Raw genomic sequence first — 14,365 nt, 5'->3', positions numbered from 1 at the left:
AAAATGAGAGATCAAGAACAGGGGTGAAAGGTAGAGAGACAGTAAAAACAGGATGCCTTAAAAAGTTTAACGTACCTGAAGAAACATAATATTATGTTTACAGGAGAAGCCGAAGGAAATCTTAACTTGTAAGACATAATTTTTATTAAGGAACTTGAGGAAAAACACCATAAGCAAAAGGATAAAGAATTAAAAAATAATAAATGCTGGGTATATATTTTATTTTTCTAACTTTGGGTTTTTTTTTTCCTGAGTATGGGTATGGATTATCCATTGCATGTCTTTGTATTTGGTTGCCTGTTAAGTATTTTTTAAAAAATTAATTAAATAAATTCAAATGGATGCAGTGTTATATATAGACTAGAGCAGGTTTCTAAAATGTTCTCACTCATGATCCCCATTGCCTGAGAAATTTTTATGTGAACTCAGGTATACAGGGATATAAAATAGGTATACAAATCAAATATTTACTGATAATCATAATTTCATGATCCCCACATTCAGTTACATGAACCTATATGGGGTTATGACTCACAGTTTAAGAAACTTTGACCTAGAGAACTCTATTTGAAGTCACAAGACATGAGTTTCAATCTAGATCCTGCCATTAATTAGTTGCTTAAATTTGGACTGCCAAACCCACTTAGCCTCTTTAACCCTTTTAAAAAAATTAATTTATTTTTAATACACATTGCTTTATGACTCATGTTGGGAGAAAAAACTCAAAAGAAAAGGAAAAAACCATGGGAGAGAAAAAAACAGAAAAAAGAAGTGAACATAGTGATGCAAATTTTGTTCCCCTTGACTTTTGGGGGTGAACTCTGAAATTGTCCTCTGATAGAGGCCCACCCTTCTGGGCAGTTAAGTGGTTTCATTCTGTTGGAAATCTTGGCAGGAACTAGCTACACTTTCTATTGACTAGCTATAGCCTCTATTGAGTTGAAGATTAGCCCAGGACTACTCCCAGTAGCTCAAACTTAAGTGGTCTTATTTAGTTGGAGATCTAGGCCTGTTATTCCTATTTGTGTGGCTTGAAACTTCAAGATAACTACTCTCTTTTCACCTGGAAGTCTAGGCCTGGGGGCATTGAATAAAAGTCCCAATCTCAGACTTCTTATAAAAAGACATTTTTGAACTCCAAATTTCTGCAGAAGTCTGAAATAGGATTATGCTTTGCCAAGAAGCTCTCTTCTTTGCCATTTTCCCTGACAGGACTTTTTGCCACTAAGAAGTTAGTCTTCCTAGCAGAGCTGGCTTCTCAGTGCCAACAATAAAAATCCCTTTTCCTGCCACATTCAGATTTTGGATTTACAAATTCTTTCACATTGGACCTGTGTCAACCAGAGGGGATTCTCACACCTCAATTCTCTACTAGAACCACATCAATAGCATGTGTTGATTTACATTCAAGTTACATAGCTCTTTTTCTGCATATAGATGGCATTTTCTGCCCAAAGTCTGTTGAGAACCAAGTCTTTTATAATTGATTATCACTTGTTTTGTTGTTGCTATGTACAATATATTCCTGGTTCTAATTGTTTCCTTCAATGTCAGTTTGGGCAAATCTTTCCAGGCCTTTCTAAAATTAGCTTGTTCATCATTTTTATAGAACAATAATATTCCATTATCTTCATATCCCATAATTTATTCAGCCATTCCCCAATTGATGAGCATCTACTCATTCTCCATTTCTTTATTGCCACAAAAAAAACTGCTATGAACATTTTTGTACGTGTCTCTGTAACTCTAAGGACAACTCTAAAACTGAAATCATAATGCATCATTATTCTGGTTGACTTATGTGGCCTTACCACATTACTCATCTTATAGGGCTATGCTAATGAATTCTGGTAAAGAATTTTGTAAAAGCACCAAACAATCATGACCTCAAAAGACAAATTGTGAAACATACTTTTCACTTCCTGGAAGACATGTTGATTAGATTTACAGAATGAGGCATATTTTCTGACATGGCTAATATGTGGATCTGGTTTATTTATACATCAGTGCTACAGGACAGGGATTCTACTCAGGAGATAGGAAAGGTGGGTTAATGAGTAATGATAGGAATTTTTTTTTTAATCAATTACATTTTTGAAAATGCAAAGAAAAAAAGGATGGACAGAAAGAGACATTACTGGAAGATTTTTGTTACTACTTTGTTCAACTATTTGTATATCTACATATATATGTCTGTATACAAATATGTACACATGTAGACAGAAATGTGTATATCTGTATGCATAAAATATGATATATTTCTTTTAAGAAAACATATAATAGAAGGTCATATTTAATTATGTAATGTTTTCCCTTTCCTTTGTCTTTAAAAAGTTTATTTGTGATTAAATTTACTATATAAAATAAAATCCTTAAAAGACAAAAATAAAGACTTTTCAAAGTATAAAATATGAATGTATCAACACTGTTATATTTTTTAATCAATCACCTCATATATGGAAAAACTCTTTTTAAGCATCAGATGAAGAAACCAAACCAAATCAAATTAAATCAAAGGTCTTGGAAAAGGGGGCAGCACCTGTTTCCCAATAACTGCTTCTCCTTTAAGATTCTAAGGTCCATTACTTGAACTGATGCTAAGTAAAATGAGCAGAACTAGGAGATCATTCTATACTTCAACAACAATATTGTATGAGGATATATTCTGATGGAAGTGGATTTCTTTGACAAAGAGAAGCTCTAATTCAGTTCCAGTTGATCAATGATGGACAGAAGCAGCTACACCCAAAGAAAGAACACTGGGAAATGAGTGTAAATTGTTTGCATTTTTGTTTTTCTTTCCAGGTTATTTTTACCTTCTGAATCCAATTCTTCCTGTGCAACAAGACAACTGTTCGGTTCTGCACACATGTATTGTATCTAGAATATACGATAACATATTTAACATGTATAAGACTGTTTGCCATCTAGGGAAAGAGGTGGAGGGAAGGAAGGGGAAAATTGGAACAGAAGTGAGTGCAAGGGATAATGTTGTAAAAAAAAAAAATGACCCATGCATATGTATGGTCAATAAAAAGTTACAATAAAAAAAAATTTAAGTAAAAAAAAAAAAAAAGATTCTAAGGTCCAGGAAATACTCAGACATAGCTCCCTAAACCACTTCTCCAAGGACCATGCATCCATAATGCATCATTCAAAGTTTAATTAGTAAATGGGGAATTATGGTCCCTGAAGTGTCCCCAGCATAAATAATTCCTTTTCCTAAAGCTTTGCTCTCCTTCTCTGCTGGGAGTCCAGCTAGCTTCCATTTTTTTTATTGCACTCAACAAAAGTAGTTGAATCTGATTAAAGATGGTCCTGCACACTTTTCCCACAAAGTGTCATTTAACAAACACTAATGAACATACCAGGATTCCCACATTTACCTATGGGGAACTAGCTTTTATCTACCCACTGATAGAGTAAGCTATAGTGTTGGGTGTCTTCAAGACTTCTATTGAAAATACCTAAGAGCTACAATGCAAGATACAGAGTGAGGAGTTTGCTAGCTCGTGGCCGTCAAGGAAGAAGATCATATGCAACCCTGACAAAGAGTATGTTACAGAAGTTTCCAGGTGGGTCATAGAGAAAAAAGATTTGGAATGGGTAAGGAGAAATCTGGATAGAGATCGCTAATTTTAGGTAAAAAGTATTTTTGGTTCAACAATGTTCTTTCTCTTAATCCTCTTTATATAATTAATTCTCAAATTCTATTGATTCTAGATCCAAAATAACCCTTCCATTTTTCCCTTCATCACATCTACATCACTGTGACCTTTATTCAGGGGCTCTCATTTCTCTCCCCTGAATTATTGCAATAATGTAAATAATTACAATGAACCCAACCTTCCCTTCTCCAAACTGTGTCCAAAATGCTACCAAATTGATATTATGAAAATATTTTTATGGCCATGTACTCCTCCTATTACACAGAGCTCCAACACACAGAGAGAGACAGAGACAGAGAAAGAGAGAGACAGAGAGAGACAGAGTCAGAGACAGAGAGAGAGACAGAGAGATCTTCAGTCTCACCACTCCATGGGGCACAGAAATAAATGTCTCTGAATAACCTTTCCTAATCAGAATGCAGCCTTATTTTATATAATTCCCTGTCATTTACACTCTGTTGCATTCGAGTGATGATGATGTATTTTATCAATATATGGTGGGCTATCTTCTGCATCTGACAATCCACTCTTCCAGGAACCCATCAGATCCACATGCCTGCCTATACTTCCTATACTCAAGTTTAACTGGAACAGAGAGTATAGGAAGAGGAGTAATATGAAAAAGGATGAAAAAGGCAGGAGAAGGGCATTTTGTGTTTAAATTCAAGGTTATGAAATTTTGTATTTTATCCCAGCAGCAATAGGGGGTCATTGAGGGATATTGAACAGGTTCCGGGACAGATAAACTTGTACTTTTAGAAAGATGATTTTGGTTGTGATACTGAGAATAGATTCATGAACAGAGAGACCAGAATGGAAAAAAACAAATTCCAAGCTATTGCAATTTTCCAAGCAAAGAGGTGATGAACTGCTGATATAAAGTTTTCACAATGTGAATGCAGACAAGGAGATAGCTAGAAATGGAATTTATAAGATATACAACTGATTCAATATAGGGGATAAAGGAGAGGAAACAGTCAAAGATGGCTCCTAGATTATAAAACCGTGATTAGAAGTTCAATGTTAATCTAGAATTTACTGGGAAGTTTAAAAGAGGGGATTTTGGGGGCAGGAGGGAGTATGGGAAATAATGTCTATTTTATAAACCTTGAGAAACCAATGAAGCATCTAGATAAATATGGCCAGTACAATTGTGATGAGATAATGGAGCTCATGAGAGAGATTAGAGCTAGCTGCAGATGAAAAAGTTAGCTTTTTATTATTTCTTCTGCTATTGCTGCTGCTACTATTATTACTACATGATAATAATGTAATATGATAATACAAGAAATACTTTAAAGCTTGAAAATGTGAATATATTATACATATATGCTATATATATAATATACATATTAATACATACCTGTACATACACATGTGTATAATATATTTATATATACAAAATATAAGTTGGGATATATGCATATATATGTATGCATATGTATCACAGATATATTTTTAATCATTAAAAGGACCTTGTTGGTTTCATTCTCTTGTAATTCCCATTCTATAGATAATACTATCAATAAATAATCAATAAATATTTCTTAATCACCTACTATGTGCCAGGCACTGTGCTAAGCACTGGAATTTGGCATTAATTAAGAGTGTTTTTTTATTACTTATTACTAATTTTGAAGTCACTTTAAAGTTGGAGCATTGGATGCTCCATAGGGCAGTGGTAGTATGAGTCCTATGCTTTACCTTTCTGTTGATTCCATTTGATTTCCCCAAAGCCATATTTGCAATCTTATCCAACCAGGTCAAAACCAAGTTTAAAATTATTTAATTCTTGTATACCTGTTGGACATTAAAGCATTTAAAAAAACAGACTTTCTGTTTCTGATAAAGTTAGTAAATTCATAAAGGTAATAATTAGGCTTTAGGTATCACATTCCAGGTATACTACAAACAAGATAAATGTAGAAAACCTTTCAATTTGATGTTTTGATTTTAAATTAAAATTATTCAATTTAGTGCAAAATTCCTTTCCACCACAAGCCTCAGATCTGAATAATAGTTTTTCTGCCAAATATTATAGTTATAAGTATATTTGGACCAGTGGGTATAACAGAAGAATCAGGGCACCAAAGACTTTAAGCAGCAAAGTGACATCAGGAAAATAACTTCATTTTGTTGTTCTTCATTTAATCTATGACAGAGAAAATGGAGACAAAACCCATCAGAAATAGGGCCTAATTATTGAAAGTTCAAAAGAACACCATTAGAATACCGGCAACTATTATTATGGCTTTTATTAAGATCATTGATATTAACAACCTGGGACCCAAAGACACTTATTGAAATCTCTTTTACCCTGAAGTGTCTTCTTCAGTAAAATAAAAGCACTTCAAGTCCAGTCTCATTAAGAGCTATCCAATCCCCAGGATACTAACGGTAGTATTGTTATTGATGATTTTTATGTTGAGGAAGTAAAGGGGAAAATGATTAGGGAATTATCAGTATTATGCATCAGCATAATCAGCAATCAGCATTATGCTGATTAAATGCAATTGTGGAGTCTAGACAAGTATGTCTCCCACAGATTAAAGGAGAGAAATCCTACCTCCAATATGATCATAAAAATTAAATGAGAATACTCAAATTTCTCAGAATTAATTATTCATTTAACTGAGCTATTGCCCCACAGGAAAACTTCTCAATTTTCTTTCCATCAAGTTTATCATACTATGCTGCATTAGTTGTATTTCTTTTCTTTTTTTGGGGGGGTGAGGGAGGTGGGCAACTTGTGGTTTCCTCAATGTAGGGAAAGAGAGAGAGAGAGAGAGAGAGAGAGAGAGAGAGAGAGAGAGAGAGAGAGAGAAATTGAGAAAGGGAGAGAAAGGGAGGAAGGGAAGAAAAGAAGTTTGGAGAAAAGGAAGGAAGGAAGGAAGACATGAGGGATGGAAGGAAGGAGAGAATTTTCTTTAAGGAAAAAAATCACTCTAAACAGTGGACTCCAGAGAAAGATATATAGGAAACATACTAGAAGAAGTCAGAAAGAAATATATCTAGACACCAGAAATGCCTAATTTTCAGCCTAGACACTGTACTGGCATCAGGATATGGAATGGATATCACTCTTTTTGCCCGGGAACCTTTCCTACTTGCACATACATACCATCAGGTAGCAAGTGGGGATGACATCATAGATGTTGGTCATTTAGTCAAGCATTTATTAAGCATTTACTATGTGTCAGACACAATGCTGAGTACTGGGATACAAAAAAAAATTAAAAACACTGTCTCTGGTCTCATTGAGGTCATAATCTAAAGGGGAATCAACATGAAAGAATAGGACCTACAATATAAAGTGTAAATGGGAAGTAATTTATGATTTTGAACATTAATTTTAACAGAAGTAGCTGCAGCCATGGAGAAGCTAAAATTTAGACCTTTCCATACATGGCTGTCTCTGCTGTTCCTAGAGTCTGAATATAGTGTGACTTTAATAAATCTATCTTCATTTATTTGAAAGTAAAGTTTCTTTAAGTCACAAAAAGATGAAAGAAAATCCATTATGATATGGATGTACATAAACGATTTAGATTTCCATGTTTACCTTCAGAAAACAAGAGGGAGGTAATTAAAGAAGTTTGAATTAGGAAACTCATGCAAGTCACATTTCAATCTATGATAATAGACTTGGATTGGTATTTTAGGGCTTGTTGCTTTCAACAGAGATTATAATCTGTGGAGCTATTATGCCTGATACCTTACTCAGAGAGAACACTCTGAAGATTGTAGGGTAACCTTTTCTTCCCTTTGGAAGTGTTTTTTTAATTCTTCTCTTGTGCCACTGTTGATTTCAAGTTTCTGTAAAGAAGAAAACCTTTGTTATATATATGAAACATATTTGTAAATCTTAAAGAGAAAGAAAGGAAAGCCTGGATGGGAAAAAGATAGACACATAGAGAGGATAGATAATAATAGATGTGTGATAGGTAGTTCGAGATATAAATAATAATTATGATTACAATTATCATTATCACAGTAGCAAAACCACCAGCAGTCAGAATAGTCATCATGTTGTTAAATGGAACTGTATATTGTTGTGATATGGGAGCCACCTGTCAGTGGCTGCTGGAGGTCTAACTCAGACCTATAGAATGGATCTTTTCATGTGAGAGAATGATGATGATACAAGGAGACTGAGAGGCTGTTGTGTTGTCTGATCTCCCTACTGAGAGGCTGTTGTGTTGTCTGATCTCTCTCCTCTTCCCTCTGCCTCCAATTTATTTAATTCCTCATACAAAAGGAACATCTGAGAAGGCTGCTTTGCAACTCCTTCAAGTTTGTGATTCACAACTGTGGAGGCTTTTTGAGAATTGACCTTCCCCTTCACCCAGGCATATTAGCTCTATTAATGAACTATTGGTCCCAAGGGCCTTGTGGCACAAGTCTTGCAACAGTAAAACAGGCCTGTAATCACATTGTTATAGTGACAACAGAGACAAAACAAAACAAAAAACCCCAAGTTCTCTCCACAGGAGATCAATAAGATTAATTGTTTCAGGAAACTGATCAGCTGATTAAGTAGAATTGTGATCATAATGTTGAAGATGAGGAGGAGATTCAGTTCTTCCATAAAAACAGAATAAAGGCTATGTTTATGTTGAGACTGATACTATATTTACCATTTGAACTATTTTAAAAAATGAAAGTGAAGGCTGATTTAAAAAAAAAAATCAATGATAGTTGTTTTATTAAACACAGAAACTTGTCTAGGTGGCACCGGCTGGACCTGGAATCAAGAAGATCTACATTCAAATTCAGTCTCAGCTACTTACTCTCTATGTGATGCTGGATAAGTCATTTTATCTCTGCTTCAGTTTCTCCATCTGTAAATGAGAATAATAATAGAATCTACCTCCCAAAGTTGTTGTGAGGATCAAATAGATAATAATTGTAATGGTGTTATAAAAGTGTTTATTATTATTATTATCATTATTATTACATGCACAAAAAGAAATTAAAAAGTGAAAATGAGCATTTGACCCAGTATTCCTTCTGTGGCAAGTCAAATGACTGATTTTTGTTGTTGTTGTTGTTGTTGTTGTTGTTGTTGTTATCGCTGTTTTAATTTTCCCAAAATGATTGAATATTTGGAGACATGGAATTTTAGGGACAACTGTATTTGAACCCAATTTTTAATACAAATGAGGACTCTGGGAATAAATATCTTGCTTGAGGTCACACAGATGATTTGTGACAAAGCTGAGATGCAAGTGTAGGTGTCCTAACTTCCAGATGATTTTTTCCAAGTGGCTCATTACTTGGGAATCTCATCTGCAAGTTAATGGGTTGCATTCCTCTTCTCCCGGGATCTAAACTCCATTAGGAGGGCACTGTTTCCTTTTGTTTTACTTTGCTCAAAAAATATTCATACCTTCTCAATGAGTCACAACTCACAACAATGAGATTGAGAGAGCAATCTGTTGTGTAACTATGTTTGCTTTATTCCTTTCTTTCAGCTATGTTCTAATGCCTAATCCTATTTTAGGATTCCAATAGGAACTCAATACAGAAGGTCAATGAAGCAAAATAACTCCCAAGATGGCTTCATTCTCTTGGGCTTCTCAGACAAGCCCCAGTTAGAGACTGTTCTCTTTGTGGTTATCTTGATCTTCTACATCTTGAACCTAGTGGGGAACACAATAATCATATTAGTGTCCTGTTTGGACCCCAAACTCCACACTCCAATGTACTTCTTCCTTACCAATTTGTCCTTTCTAGACCTGTGCTTCACTACGAGTGTAGCTCCACAACTATTGGTTACCATGAGACGCAAAGACAAGAGAATGAGCTACAGTGGGTGTATAGCTCAACTGTATGTGGCAATGGGGTTGGGATCCACTGAGTGTATTCTCTTGACTGTCATGGCCTATGACCGTTATGCAGCTGTCTGTCGCCCCCTCCACTATGCAGTCATCATGCATCCTCGACTCTGCCTGTCTCTGGCTGCCACAGCATGGCTCAGTGGCCTCCTTACCTCTCTGATCCAGTGCTCTCTCACCATACAGCTTCCTTTGTGTGGTCACAACCAGCTCGATCACATCTTCTGTGAAGTGCCAGTGTTGATCAAGCTGGCTTGTGTAGACACCACCTTCAATGAGGTCCAACTCTTTGTTGCCAGTGTGGTCTTCCTTGTGGTACCTGTCTCTCTCATTTTGATCTCCTATGGCTATATCACTCAGGCCATTCTGAAGATCAAATCTGCAAATGGGCGTCGCAAAGCATTTGGGACTTGTTCTTCTCACCTGGTGGTTGTAATCATCTTCTATGGGACCATCATCTTCATGTATCTTCAGCCTGTTAAAAGCAGGTCCAAAGATCAGGGAAAGTTTGTTTCCCTCTTCTACACTATCGTCACACCTCTGTTAAATCCCCTTATCTATACTTTAAGGAACAAGGATGTGAAGGGAGCATTGAGAAAGCTGATATTGGGGAAAGCTTTTGGATAGTAACAGTCATTCTCCCTTCAACTTCTAATGGCTTAATTTTTCTCATCGTAAATTGTAAGATAATCAAAGATTTTTTTCAGATATTTCCATATAAATTGATAAAAATGAAGCAATATTTGTCATTAATTAATCAATTAATTTTCATCTTCCACCCCATTTTATAAATAGGAGAAACCTCTTTTGCCCAAAAACCTTTAAATGTAGTGTATGAATGAGATGATTCAGGCCAGTTCCAATGATCTTGTGATGAAGAAAGCCATCTACACGCAGAGAGAGGACTGTGGGAAATGAATGTAGTTCACAACATAGCATTTTCACTCTTTTTGTTGTTGTTTGCTTGCATCTTATTGTTTTTCTCATTAATTCCAGTTTGATTTGATTTTTCTTTTGTAGCAAGATACTTGTATAACTATGTATGCATATATTGAATTTAACATATATTTCTACCATGTTTAACATATATTGCACTACTTGCCATCTAGAGGAGGGGCGGGGGGAAAGAGGAAAAATTGGAACACAAGGTTTTGCAAGGATTAATGTTGAAAAATTATCCATATATATGTTTTGAAAAATAAAGTTTTAACAAAAAAAAATAGTGTATGTCCCTGTTTTGAATGCTTAAACAACATCAGCATTATGGCTATACAATTTATCACTAGTACACCAAACACTACAAAAACATTTTTAAATACCCTAATAATGTATCAGCTATGAGAAGGAAAATACGAGTTTTAAGTTTAAAAAGTCCATCATCTCTAGCCCTACAGAAAGCCTCAGTCATTAGGAACACATTTTTTTCAGCTAAGAAATTCAGGCCCTAGAAAAACTTTCTTCATAATTTCTTCTCTACAAAATAAATTAGACTCATTTTTCTCAATGATTCTTCAGTCATTCTCCAAGATGGCAGTTAAGTAATAGTCTCTCAGGGAAAAAAAATATTCTTAGTCCTTTGTCTCTGTGCCTCCCAAGTTTTGAAAATGAAAATTAGATTATGTTCTTAATGCATAGTACATATAAAATTATGTTATTTAATATAATTTTAAAATCAGATAGCAAAATGAGTTAAAGTACAACAAAAGACAAGTCATGATGATGTGATATCTCTATCTCTATATCTATATAGTATGCACATATTTTCTGTTGCATCTTCATTTTCTTATCTTTTCTTGTGTTCTTACCAATATACTTGCAGGACTTGGAATAAGGCCTCATAGTTTTGGGGATACAAAATTTAGAGTAAGAAGAGAATCATAAAGCAATAGAGTCCAATGCCTCACTGATAGATGAAAGAAAATGAAATACAGAGATTAATTGCAGCTAGGAAGCACCATACTTAGTTGGTAGTTGTCCATTTTTGAGGAGGACTAAAATGACATCACTGTGTTAGAGTCAAATTACAATGTTTCTGACTATGCTAATCAGATCAATACGATCTTGAAATGCTCTGCCACAGTTCATATACAAATAATCTATGTTAACATTTGGAGTGGCTTCTCTAATTTTGTGCATTTCACATTTCTTTTGGGCTAATTAAATTCTGTTTTGCTCATCAGCACAACATCTTCTCTGATGAGGGCATGTCATGCTGGGCAAGCCTGTACCAGTGTTTCCCATGTCATACAATTGATTCTAAAATTCTTTTTATTTCTTTTTTTTATTATATAGCTTTTAATTTACAAGATATATGCATGGGTAATTTTTCAGCATTGACAGTTACAAAACCTTTTGTTCCAACTTTTCCCCTCCTTCCCTCCACCCCCTCCCCCAGATGGCAGGTTGACCAACACATGTTAAATATGTTAAAGTATAAGTCAAATACAACATATGTACATGCCTATACATTTATTTTGCTGTGCAAAAAGAATTGGACTTTGAAATAGTGTACAATTAACTTGTGAAGGAAATGAAAAATGCAGGCAGACAAAAATAGAGGGATTGGGAATTTTATGTAGTGGTTCATAGTCATCTCCTAGAGTTATTTTGTAATAATATTTTTTATAATGTTTTAAATAATTTTTTTCAATAATTCCCTTGAAATTGTTGACCTTTTGTTTTTCCATATGAACTTTGTTGTCTTTTGTTCAGAGTTCTTTCACTGGGTAAAGCTGATTCAGTTCATTACTGCTCTATTGAAACTGATTTGGTTCATCTCAATGCTGAAGAGGGCCACGTCCATCAGAATTGATCATCATATAGTATTGTTGAAGTACATAATGATCTACTGGTCCTGATCATTTCACTTAGCATCAGTTCATGTAAGTCTCTCCAGGCCTTTCTGAAATCATCCTGCTGGTCATTTCTTACCGAACAATAATATTCCATAATATTCATATACCACAATTTATTCAGCCATTCTCCAATTGATGGTCATTTGCTCAGTTTCCAGTTGCTGGCCACTATGAAGAGGGCTGCCATGAACAAAATGGATGTTGGATTTTATCAAATGCTTTTTCTGCATCTATTGAGATGATCATATGTTTTTTGTTAATTTGGTTATTAATATGATTAATTATACTAACAGTTTTCCTAATATTGAACCAGCCCTGCTGGTATAAATTCTACTTGATCATGGTGTATTATCCTGGAGATGATTTTCTATAGTCTTTTTGCTAATATCTTATTTAAGATCTTAGCATCAATATTCATTAGAGAGACTGGTCTATAATTTTCTTTCTCTGTTTTCACCCTACCTGGTTTAGGTATCAGTACCATGTCTGTGTCATAAAAGGTATTTGGTAGGACTCCTTCATTCCCTATTTTTTCAAATAGTTTATATAGCATTGGGGCTAATTGTTCTTTAAATGTTTGGTAGAATTCACATGTAAATCCATTTGGTCCTGGGATTTCTTCTTAGGGAGTTGATTAATAACTTGCTCTATTTCTTTTTCTGAAATGGAACTGTTTAAGCAATTTACTTCCTCCTCTGTTAATCTGAGAAGCCTATATTTTGGAGGTAGTCATCCATTTCACTTAGATTATCAAATTTATTGGCATAAAGTTGGGCAAAGTAACTCATTATTACTCTAATTTCCTCTTCTTTGGCAGAAAGTTCTCCCTTTTCATTTTTAAGACTAACAATTTGATTTTCCTCTTTCCTTTTTCTAATCAGATTGGTTTATCTATTTTATTGCTTTTTTTTTTATAAAACCAACTCTTAGTTTAATTTATTAATTCAATAATTTTTTAACTTTCAATATTATTAATTTCTCCTTTTAATTTTAGAATTTCAAGTTTAGTAATTGATTGGGGATTTTTAATTTGGTCTTTTTCTAGCTTTTTAAGTTGCAAGCCCAATTCATTGATCTTCTCTTTCTCTATTTAATTCAAGTAAGCCTCTAAACGTATAAAATTTCCCCTAATTACCTCTTTGGCTGCATCCCACAAATTTTTCTATGATGTCTCATCATTGTCATATCTTGAGTGAAGTTATTAATTGTGTCTATAATTTGCTGTTTCACTCATTCATTCTTTAGGATGAGATTATTTAGTTTCCAATTACTTTTTGGTCTATTTACCCCTAACATTTTGTTGAATGTAGATTTTATTGTATCATGATCTGAAAAGAAAGCATTTACTATTTCTGCTTTCCTGCATTTAATTTTGAGGTTTTTATGTCCTAATACATGGTCAATTTTTGTATAAGTTCCATGAACTGCTAAGAAGAAAGTATACTCCTTTCTGTCATCATTCAATTTTCTCCAAAGATCTATCATACCTAATTTTTCTGATATTCTATTTACCGCCTTAATTTCTTTCTTGTTTGTTTTGTGGTTTGATTTATCTAATTCTGAGAGTGCAAGATTGAGATCTCCCACTATTATGGTTTTGCTGTCTATTTCTTCTTGCAGCTCTCTTAACTTCTCCTTTAGGAAGTTAGATGCTATACCACTTGGCGCATATATATTTAGTGTTGGTATTGCTGCATTGTCTATGCTACCCTTTAGCAAGATATAGTTTCCTTCCTTATCTCTTTTAATTAGATCAATTTTTGTTTTTGCTTAATTTGAGATAAGGATGGCTACCCCTGCTTTTTTGACTTCACCTGAAGCATAATAGATTCTGCTTCAGCCTTTTATCTTTACTCTGTATTTATCTCCCTATTTTAAATGTGTTTCCTGCAAACAGCATATTGTAGGGCTCTGACTTTATGGGAGAGTTCATCCCTTTCCCAGTATTAAACTTATAGCCTCCACTTAATTCATGTAGCTCTCCCTCTTTAGGATTCCTCTCACC

General features: G+C 34.4%; 1 protein-coding gene across 1 annotated transcript; it reads left to right on the top strand.

The window, feature by feature from the left end:
* The first annotated feature begins 9,128 nt into the window (after positions 1 to 9,128).
* LOC100928631 (olfactory receptor 2G6) lies at positions 9,129 to 10,132 on the top strand. The gene has a single exon (XM_003765290.2). The coding sequence runs from the start codon at positions 9,203 to 9,205 to the stop codon at positions 10,130 to 10,132; it is 930 nt and encodes a 309-aa protein (XP_003765338.1). The 5' UTR covers positions 9,129 to 9,202.
* Positions 10,133 to 14,365: the final 4,233 nt, after the last annotated feature.

Source organism: Sarcophilus harrisii, chromosome 3 (assembly GCF_902635505.1).
Source record: "Sarcophilus harrisii chromosome 3, mSarHar1.11, whole genome shotgun sequence".
Classification (NCBI taxonomy): Eukaryota; Metazoa; Chordata; class Mammalia; order Dasyuromorphia; family Dasyuridae; genus Sarcophilus; species Sarcophilus harrisii.
This window is presented reverse-complemented; position numbering and strand designations above follow the sequence as displayed.

Bases quoted from the DNA above. Each gene is read 5' to 3' on its own strand.
- LOC100928631 (XM_003765290.2), top strand. From the start codon at position 9,203: ATGAAGCAAAATAACTCCCAAGATGGCTTCATTCTCTTGGGCTTCTCA.